This window comes from Delphinapterus leucas, chromosome 10, assembly GCF_059928025.1.
Source record: "Delphinapterus leucas isolate spDelLeu-1000000601 "Yukka" chromosome 10, BTC_Dleu_Yukka2, whole genome shotgun sequence".
NCBI lineage: Eukaryota > Metazoa > Chordata > Mammalia > Artiodactyla > Monodontidae > Delphinapterus > Delphinapterus leucas.
This window is the reverse complement of record NC_143138.1, coordinates 56,119,069-56,129,192: the sequence shown is the minus strand read 5'-3', so window position 1 is coordinate 56,129,192 and position 10,124 is coordinate 56,119,069. Positions and strand designations below refer to the sequence as shown.

General features: G+C 41.8%; 2 protein-coding genes across 6 annotated transcripts in view; one reads left to right on the top strand and one right to left on the bottom strand.

Annotated features, from left to right (window-relative positions):
* Nucleotides 1-1,461: 1,461 nt before the first annotated feature.
* Nucleotides 1,462-9,348, bottom strand: EPM2AIP1 (EPM2A interacting protein 1). 5 transcript variants are annotated; one of them, XM_022553774.3, is made up of 3 exons: nucleotides 6,597-9,348; nucleotides 3,292-3,320; nucleotides 1,462-2,635 (listed from the first exon to the last, which is right to left on the bottom strand). In XM_022553774.3, the coding sequence occupies exon 1, from the start codon at nucleotides 9,203-9,205 to the stop codon at nucleotides 7,379-7,381; it is 1,827 nt and encodes a 608-aa protein (XP_022409482.1). In that variant the 5' UTR covers nucleotides 9,206-9,348; the 3' UTR covers nucleotides 1,462-2,635; nucleotides 3,292-3,320; nucleotides 6,597-7,378. The 5 variants fall into 5 exon arrangements, with proteins under 5 accessions (XP_022409482.1, XP_022409483.1, XP_022409481.1 ...); XM_022553775.3 differs by having other exon boundaries at nucleotides 7,092-9,348; XM_022553773.3 differs by having other exon boundaries at nucleotides 3,292-9,348.
* A 254-nt stretch (nucleotides 9,349-9,602) lies between these two features.
* MLH1 (mutL homolog 1) overlaps nucleotides 9,603-10,124 on the top strand; it is a 51,122-nt gene continuing 50,600 nt past the window's right edge. The window contains exon 1 of the mRNA XM_022553750.2: nucleotides 9,603-9,805. Coding sequence (XP_022409458.2) covers nucleotides 9,690-9,805 — 116 coding nt within the window. The 5' untranslated portion in view covers nucleotides 9,603-9,689. The remainder of the gene's footprint in view (nucleotides 9,806-10,124) is intronic.

Below are 10,124 nucleotides of genomic sequence, written 5' to 3'. Positions count from 1 at the left end.
AATTTATTTGGCTTCAAAATCTGAATCTCCAGTGTCCAGACCAGTGCCTGGCTCTAGCGGGCCTTCATTAAATAATTGCTGAATGATCACTGAATTCAATTCCCCCACATGGCTTCTGTAAAATACTTCTGCATTTCTCTAAGCATTCCCTTCTTTCCCTTTAAGCTAGTGCTTGTTGGTTCTCACAATCAGAAATCCCTATCAAATACATTATGGGACCGTTCCCTTCACAACCATCACTCTGGCCTCAGGGAAGACATCAAAGACTGAACTGCCACAAGTTCCTGCCTGGAATGTGGGACTGGCATATGAGACTGGGTTAGTTGGTCAATGGCCCTGGAGTGGGGTAGTGATGGAGAGCCACGGAGGTGTACGAGGCTGGCTGGCAAATGGAGGGAAGTTGACAGTGGTGGTTCTGAGAGACATCCTCCCCCTTAAATTGGAGTAAAATTTCCTTCCCATTAGTCAAAACCAAATGGCAAACTTTTGCAGGTGAGGAAATACTTTGATTGTGGTGAGTTTCATGCATTTATGTCAAAACAAATCAAATTTTATACTTTGAATATGTGCAGTTTATTGTTACTTCATTGTATCGATACATCAGTAAAGTTATAAAAAATGTGGTAAGTGCATAAGTCGAATTCTTTCAGTTATTTTACAATAACCAATAATGTACCAATAATTTAAGGAGGCCTTTGTTATGACTGCTATTTTGGACTGTGCTTAATATCAGCACTTATGTATTCCAATGCCTTCTCACCCCTGTTCACCCCTCTCAGCCCCCACCTACCCCTCATGGAAGTGAACATGTAATAGTAAATTGTAATAATGTAACCAAGTTGGTGAACTCTAATTCATAATCAGTGGAACTAAAATGCGAGAACTTACACATTTCTTGAATTTATCAACAGGGTTTTACATTTTAATCTTACTTCTCTAAATCCCTTCCAGGAGTTAAATATTATTGTAAATTATGTTATACTAATTATTTTAATCATAGGGCGTATTTGCCTCTTATTCCCTACAGAACTAGTAATTGACTTAACGTAAATCAGTGTCATGGCTTGTTAAAATTATCTATGTAGACTACAACCACTTTAAGGACGGGGTCAAGCCATTTATCTTCAATCCCCAATTTACCAGCAGTGTCTAGTACACAGCAGAGCAAGTTGGGGGAAGGGAAGGGATAAAGGTTATGATATAAGATGGGGTAGGAAGAAAAAGGGTGTGTGGGTACAGATCTTGCAGACCATGATAGACCTTGGATCTTATTCTAATTGTGATAGTAAGCCACTGGAGGATTCTGAACAGAGGACTGGCATGCTGATTTATATTTTAAAGTTAAGCATCAGTTTAGTTGCTGTGCGAATAATTATGAGGGAAGTATGGAAGCAGGGTATATACCAAGGAGAATACCGAGAAAAATGGGTGCTCACGTTCACTGAAAGACAGACACAAAAATGTTCATAGCAACTTTATTCATAATAACCACAAACTGGAAACAACTAAAATTTCCATCAACAGTAGAATGGATTCATAAATTGTGGTATAAGTCATACAATGGTATACTACACAGAAGTAAAAAACGAATTGCTGCTACACGCAACATGGATGACTCACAGACACAATGTTGAACAAAAGAGTACATATAATTATTACATTTACATGAAGCTTTAAAACAGACAAAAGTAATCCATGGTGATAAAGGTCAGAATAGCGGTTATTTGTGTGTGTGTGGGGGGCACAGGGCACTGACCGGGGTACGAGAAATGTTCAATATCTTGATTTGGGTGATGGGTTCAAGGGTGTATATAAAAATCCACTGAGGTGTACATTAAATATTTGCATTTATCTGAATGTAATTTCACCTCAATTAAAAAATATTTTCAAAGAAATTTTATACATAGGGAGATATAACTATATGTGTAGTCGGTAGTTTTGTCTTCCAAGTATCTCGGGTTCTCTTCCAAGGCACGAGGAAGGATTACACTCCTCCTTGAACTCTGGTGTGGCCATGTGATTTCCTTTGGCCAGTGAAAGTGCTTTAAGGGCTGGCCTATAAGTGATTTGTCAGACTTTTTCATTTCCCAAAATGAGCAGCCACACCATATATGATATCTGCTTGGTCAGCCTGAGTCCTAGAATGAGGACCACTTAGAGCAGGGATCAGTGAACATTTTCTGTAAAGGGTCACACAGTAAATATTTTAGACTTTGTGGGCCAGACACTTTCTTCCACAACTACGCGACTCTGCCACTGTAGAGCAAAAGCAGCCAGACAATACATAAACGGGCAAGGCTATTTTCCAATAAAACTTTATTTACAGTAACAGGCAGCAGGACAGATTTTGCCCATGGCCATAGTTCTTCAATTCCTGACTTAGAGCAAAGCCCCTAGCCAAACTACAAGAGAAAAGCTGGGATTTTGGGGTTGTTACCACACAGCAACCTAGCCCATTCTGATACAGAAACTGGTTCTGTTTTCGAAAAACCTAGCATACTGAACATTGGCTTAGTTGGCAGGCATTCAGGAAATTGCTAGTGGAAGATGGAAGAAATAACTTATGCAGGGGCGATGCATGTTAATGGAGTGATGAAACTGTCCGGAGAGAACCTGGAAGGCAGAGAATCTATACCTTATTCAAGAAAAAAAAAAAAAAAAGACAAGAAAACAAAATATGTTACGGTTGCTGTTGGCCCCATTTGACAAAATAGACAGGAAAGAGATGAACTCAGAAAAGAATTAATCAGTTTGCAAGCAAAAAAGCAAGGGAATAAAGAGAGTTCACAAACTCAAGTACTTACTGGGTAGGAAGAAGCTACTTCTCAATTACAAAGAGATAAAAGCTAGAAATCCTATACGCCAAAGGTTGACTAAAACCCACTTTTGCAGCAAGGATCAAATCACTGGATGACTATCACACCTACTGTTAAAACCTCTGAATTAGTTAATGGGCCTCAGATTAAAAGTCCAACTAAGAGTGTAACACTGGTTAATCCCTTAAACTGGAAAAAAATGGCTCAGGGAAAAAGAGACTAAGGGTATGGCTCTCCCACAAAGCCTGAAAGCCCAAGTTACCCAGAAAGTAAGTTCAGAGAGGCATGCGAACAAGAAAGCAAAGAAACGTTAGCAAATCTAAGAAGTACATATTGACCAGATGTCACTTTCGGGTTACCTTCCTTGGGGAGGTGATGAGGACATTCTGCAGGTAGGAAAGCAAGTGAACTGAATATCTAGTGACCAGAAGGGCTGACTGAGTCATTCTTCTAACATTTTGTTAAATTTACTTACTTTAAAATCCCAGAAGAGCCAGAAATTATCTGTAAAGGAAAAGAGCAAGTAAATAAGATGCCATTTTCTCCTAGGGTTGATGCTTACAGAAGGAAAATGGATATTAACTCTTAAGCAGCATTATCTTTTTCCAATACTAAATGCAACTTTTTAATTACTGAGGTATTGTTTTAGTCCACTAAATAGTTGTCCAATCTTTCTCATCCAGGTTCCTTTGCAAGCCTCCCTTTAGAAATTAAAAAAAACAAAATTAAGACTTCTACATCAAGGAGGTAAAGACAATATAACATGGTGGATTTATGTGAGTATACTCAGCTTTACTACTTACATTTACTAGGGCAAACTGCAATCTAAGTTTGTTTCCTCAACAACATTCACATAGTAAATATTTGAGCCACATGCCAAGCACTGAACTAAATTCTAGGAATACAATTCCCTAGTCACAAAGAACTTAGTTTCATTTCTTGATTTGTAATATGTGGATAACAATTACCCAGCAAGCAGGTACAACAGGACCACTGTGAAGGTCAAAGGAGACTATGAAAGGGCTGCAAAGATCATAAAGCACTATACAAGTATTTATTCATCCAAACATTTATTGAAATGTCAGGCATTGTGCTAAGCACTAGATATAGCAGTGTGCAGGCATATATATGGTCCCAGCCCTTGTGAAGCTTACAGTCTAGCACTGATCAATAAGAAGGAACAACAAAGTGTGCTAAGTATATGGCTGGGGAAGAACAGGGTATTTAGGGAGTGCACAGTAGGGGCACCTAGTCTAGAGGGTATTGATGAAGGCTTCCTAGAGGAAGTGGCATATAAACTGAAACTTGAACAGCCGTACCCTAAGAGCAGTGGTGAAAGCAGAGGAGTGATATGACCAGATACGTCTTTTGGAAAAATCTGGCTGCACTGTGAAAGGGATCACAACCAGAGAACTGGAGCCTGAGAAGGCCAGTGCTATAATATAGGTAGGTTGATAGCCTTGATCAGGATAGTAGCATTGTAGAATCAAGGAAAGTTTAGGCAACAGGCTTAACAGAAAGGTGTGAGTGGATGTGATGGATGAAGAGGGAAAAGTCATGGCTAACTGGGTTTGGGGCTTGGGTCAAGGCAACTGAATGGTTGGCAGTGGTGGTGCCATTTACTGAGAGAGGGATCAGGAAAGGAGGAGCAGGTTTGGGGGGCAAGGTCAAGGACATGTTGTGGTGCCTATGAGACAGCAAAGTGGACTTAAGTTAGCAATTCGATATAGGAATAAGGAAAGGTCTAGAAAGGAGATATGAATTTGGGAGTCATTTGCATAAAGTTGGTAAGTGAAGCCATGAAAGAAAAAAGAGATCAGCTACGGAGATGATGTAGAATAAGACAGCTTACAACCAAATTAAAAAATCCCAAGGACACAGATGTTTAAGGGAAAGAGGTGCCTGCAAAGAACACTGAGGAAGCATACTTGGAGATGGTATCTCCCTGAAGCCAAACTAAACAAGTATTTAATGAAGGGTGGCCAGTGGTGTAAAGAGGGTAGGAATATTGACAAGGACTTAGTAATCTTGGTAGAGCAGTCTCAGCAGCAATACGGGACAGTGGAAACACAGACAAATCTTTTAAGAAAACCAGTAGGAATGGGAGATATGGGGACACAGAGTTTTTAAAAAATAGTACTTATTTTAACTATATTCACTGATACAACAGGACTAGTTAACAACTATTTTATAAAAAGAAATTTTTAAAGACTGCCATGCAGTTACAGAATTACTTAGTACAGAAAACAGTAAAATACACACTTTTTTTTTTTTTTACAAAGACTAGTTTATGGCAATTCTCTATTGTTCAGGGTGAATTTAAAATTCTTAGCTTATGCCTCCCCCACATTCACTGACTATATAACTAATCTTATTATTACCTTAAGCAAAATATATAGTGGAACTTCACAAAATGTACAAGAGTTCAATATTTAAGGAACTGGGGTTAGAAAGCAGAAACAGCTTTCAGGTCTTCCAATTATCCTTTCGATAAAGCACCTGCATGAAAGAGAATACTCCAAACTACTGGGAAATTACCGGTAGATTTTTGTTGCTGTTGTTTGGTTTTTCACTATGTTGTTTTTCCAGATATTTAAGTTTACTTCCTGTTAACCCAAATCTTAACTTGACCCTTCTTGCTAAGTATCTTAGTAATACATTACACGTTCTTTTCTGTCCTAAACCAATTATGTATAATAGAACAGAGCCCTTTAATCTGGTTCAATACCAATTACTGATTTATAAATGCTATTGTGAGCTACCAGAACCTAGCAAGGCCTTGATTGCATCTTACCAGCCAAACTTGGAATGTTGGAATTAGTGTCCCTTATCAAGTATTATCAGTCTTCCCAACTTGCCCTTCTAATTCTGCTTCTACCGGTAATTTGCCCTGTCCCTCGAAATATAAGAGAATCTACACAGGGGGTCTACTGGCACTTTGGGAGGAATAAGTCTTTATTGTGCTGTGCTGTCCTATGCACTGTGGGGGACGGGGTGTCGTTCATGCTGACATGCCAGCAGAACTTCCCTCAATAAGTGTGACAATTAAAACAGTCCCCTTTATGTCTCCCAACATCCTCTGGAAAGAGGGCATACTGTCTCTGGTTGAGAACCACTGGCAGAATTTTGGTTCTTGGGCTCTTTATGGCATCTATTTTGATAGCTCAGGCTTCAGTTCCTTCTAAATTCTTGTTTGTATTCTGGTTCCTTGAATTTGCTGAATTAGTGGCCACAGAAAAATGCATTACAATAGTTAAGACAGGACTTGAACACAAGTTTTCAAATTGTACTTGAGAGGATCTCTAAGTTGGGTCCTCTTCTTAAATCATTTCACATATTTGGCTTTACTGTAAGATTTCCTTTTCATGGTTAACATAAGTTTGAAAATTACTGTTTTAGCACAAAGCAGATGTCTCACTTAGAAATACGGAAGTACTACAATCTGTAAATAAAGCTGCTTCTTGAGAGTTAAATATTTCCACTTGTGCACTGTCTTAAATACACAATGTGTGGGATAGTGTCAAATTTATAATAAATCCATTTCCAGCAACAAACAACATTTGATATTATATCACTTTAAAATAAAGGGTTTCCTCTAAGCAGGATTTCTTTATAAAGCTGCAACACTCATGCAGATAGGACAAATTAGCTAAAATATCTCACACCTCCTGATCCTGGGATGCAAACATCTTGTTTTCCTCATCCTTTTTTGACAGGGCCAAACTGTCTAGAGTAGAAAAAAGAATTACTAGCGGGCAACCCCTAAGAGTCTATACTTACCGTAGTCCTTTAGTAGGCAAGCTCATAAAACAGCACCCAATTGTGAAAAATTCAGGGGAAACCTCCAAAAATTGGTTAGTCTGATCTCCAGACTGCAGGAAGCCTCCTCAACTAGCAATTAAAAAAAAATTCTTGCTCCTCTGACTAAAATTTTACGTGCTTATTTTCTGTATTAGTAATATCATTATCGCTAGGGCGGGTGGGAGGGAGGTGAGAGGGAGGAAATATGTCAATATTTACTTCAGACTCAGAAATATGTCTAAAAAAAATAGTCTCAAACATTCTGACAGTTTGACAAAATACCTCCACTGTATGTATGTTCCTCCTTTTCAGAAACTTCTGCACTTGCTATGTGAGTTTCTGCAAATTGGCTCAAACATATATTTAAGCAGTTGATAATTTCAGACTATATGCATCAGAATTTTAACACTTTGTTAAAATAAGAGCTAAAGTTTCTTCGAAACACCTTAAAAACAGACTTCTAATTCAACTCACATTATTAGTACTAAATGTCTTTAAAAACAGTTGTATCATAAAAGCAAAAGATAATGACTTTGCCATCAAATTAAGTTTTAAAAAAAGGTGTCTGCATGTTTGTTTCAGTCCCATGCTGCCTCTTGAGATGGAAAAAAAAATATGTCTGAAGAATTTGAATTGTGATCAATTTGGATGAATAATGTGGTGTTTTCCCACAATCCAAATTAGTAAACTTGAAAATCAAACAGATGTTTGCTTTTAGAATTGGATTCTTGTTGAGTGTTTCAATATTGCACTTCAAAGGTTTATGGATTTGATTCATTTCTTCGTCTCACAAGATCATCCCAATGTGGCTCTATTTCAGTGGTGGCAATCCGAAACAGGGCATGGAGGTGTTCGTCTGTCAAGGGCTGGCTCAAAGTGTGTTGGTTTCGAGTCAAATATGAAAAAGCCTTTTCACAGATTTTGCTACTATCAAACAAGGATGCCACCTTACAGGCAACCCCTTTGATAATCGGGTAAGATTCAGCAGACAATCCGGCATAGAACTGCCCTAAGTCTTTGGTTCTGTATTCGTTCCAAAGGTTAGTATTTGCCTGAAGTTTTGTTAGCTCCACCCTTACTGAAATAGGTGCATATTCAGGTTTAAAGCTAAATGGATTTGCAAAAAGTTCTAAGTCCTTTTTAATGAACTTGAGGTCCTTGAAATGTCTCTCAAACTCTTTTTGTAGGCGACAGATCACCACTCGATACCTATCAGGATCGAGTATTTTTTCGTCTTCTTGAAGATGCCCTTTAAGCTCATCAACAACTTGGCTCAAGGCGGCAAAGTGTGTTAGATTTTTTTCTTCAATATGTCTCTGAAGTAAATTCAGCTTCACTTCAAAGGCACAAATATGGTCAAAGGCAGCAGCAGCAAAGACTTTACTCACTCTCAATAGTTCGCTGAGTTCTCGAAGGTGGTCCATAATATCCACCAAGAAGCCAAAGTCACAAAGCCATTCGTTGTCTGTGAAATGGACCGTTGTTGCCCCTATCGAAACCAAGAATGTTTTTATCTCTTTTCTTAAGGAAAATATTAGTTTTAAAGTCTTCCCTTTTCTAAGCCAATTGTTCAGACAGCGTCCATTAACCCTTTCACCGTGCTCTGATTCAGATTCAGTTAGTAAAGCCTGAAATTCCGGCCGCCTAACGCCTCTGGTCTTAATCAAAACTATCCATTCAGATATGGCATTTACGATTTGATTAACATCTACATCGTAGGAGCTCAACAGTTCCAAGTGAAGAAATCCTGAATAATGGATCACATTCCAACAGTTGGGGCTTACAGCCTTTTCTCTCATGTATGACACCAGTCCTGAGTTCTCACCAATCATCCTCAGAGTGTGGGTCGTGGTCAGTCCAACCATCCGCTGCAGGCTAAGCCCTGCCGTCTGTAGGGCCTCAAGGATTGCCGCCATGAGGGCACCAACACTGAAGTGATGAGTCAGGTTGATTATGGTCAGAAGCTCTTCTTGCACCTCCAAATCGTGGCCTACGCCGCGGACAAAGACCAGGAGGTAGTTCTCATAGGCCACAAACGCCTGGTCATCCAAGGCAAGGGAATAGGCTTTAAAGTCCTTGGCTCGGTTAAAAAGCTGACTGCGTAGATTTTGGTTAATGTCCAGGACCCTCTGCCGCGTGATCTCCGGAGATAAATCAATGCCATCCAGAACGCTTACGTGATCGGGCAGCACATCTCTCAGCATCACCTCCATGCACCGGTGCACAAAGTCCCCCTCGCCCCAGCCGCAACCCTTCAAGGCCAAGAGGCGGGCGAGCCCGAGACCTGCACGAGCAGCTCTCTCCTCCGGAGTGAGCGGGGCGGCCTCGGGCAAGTCGCCCTGACGCAGACGCTCCACCAGGGCCGCGCGCTCGCCCTCCGCCACATACCGCTCGTAATAGTCGTGCTCGGCCTCGTAGTGGTGCCTGACGTCGGGTTCGCCGGTGGCTACGACCAGGCGGCGACACACCAGGCACAGGGCGCCCTCGCCCTCCGGAGCCTCCACCACTAGGTACCGCTGTGTCCACTCGGCCCGGAACCCCCGAGACTCGTCGATTTCCATTTTGCTCCTCTTGGGCGTCATCCACATTTCACGGGAGGCCACAGGAGCTGGGCAGACCTCCGGGAGGCCGCAAGGAGAGGGGAGGAGCAGGAGCGAGCCGCAAGCGCCTCCTCCACTCTGCGCCAGATCACCCCAGCTGGGGACACCAACCTGCGGCTCCGACACCTCTGTTCCTATTGGCTGGAGATTTCGTATTCCTCAGCCCCAGACACGAGCCAATAGGAAGAGTGGACAGCGGTTTTTAGTGCGCAGGCGCACATCCTTATAGCTGCAAAGTGGACTGAAGCCGCTTTAGGGCGGGACTAAGAGAACCGGAACTCACGAGCTTGACTGGCATTCACGCTGCCCAATCAATAGCTCACTGTCCCGGAAGCGGCGCTGCCGCTAGAGGGTGGGGCAGGACGGCGTCAGCAGAGTTGATGGAAAGATGTGGGCACGAAGCTCTAAGGGGATTGGCTGAAGGCACTTGCAGTTAGCTTCTCTCCGTGACTCGGGATCCTCTGGCGCCAAAATGTCGCTGGTAGCGGGGGTTATCCGGCGGCTGGACGAGACAGTGGTAAACCGCATCGCGGCAGGGGAAGTTATCCAGCGCCCGGCTAATGCCATCAAGGAGATGATAGAGAACTGGTACGAAGGGAGTCAAGGCTTCCTTAGAGGCTAAGACTTAACGGGCCGATGCTCAGGATAGGGCGGACACGCCTCCCTGCCCGGAGCCAAGGCGTGTGCGGCGCAGGGCCGCGGCGGCGGAGGCCGGGGGTCTCGCCTTCGCCCCTCACGGGTCCTCGAGCGTCCTCGCGAGACTTTAGGGTTGTTGCGGGGCAAGGAGAGGGTTACACAATATTTTCATGTTGTCACTAAGAGAAGTCCTTTAAAAATTATATATGCGGAAGGTGCAAATTTTTAAATGTATAAAAATTTTATAATTTAAAAGGAAAAAAACTTCCTT

Excerpts from the sequence above, each read along its gene's own strand:
- EPM2AIP1 (XM_022553773.3), bottom strand. The coding sequence starts at position 9,205 with ATGTGGATGACGCCCAAGAGGAGCAAAATGGAAATCGACGAGTCTCGG.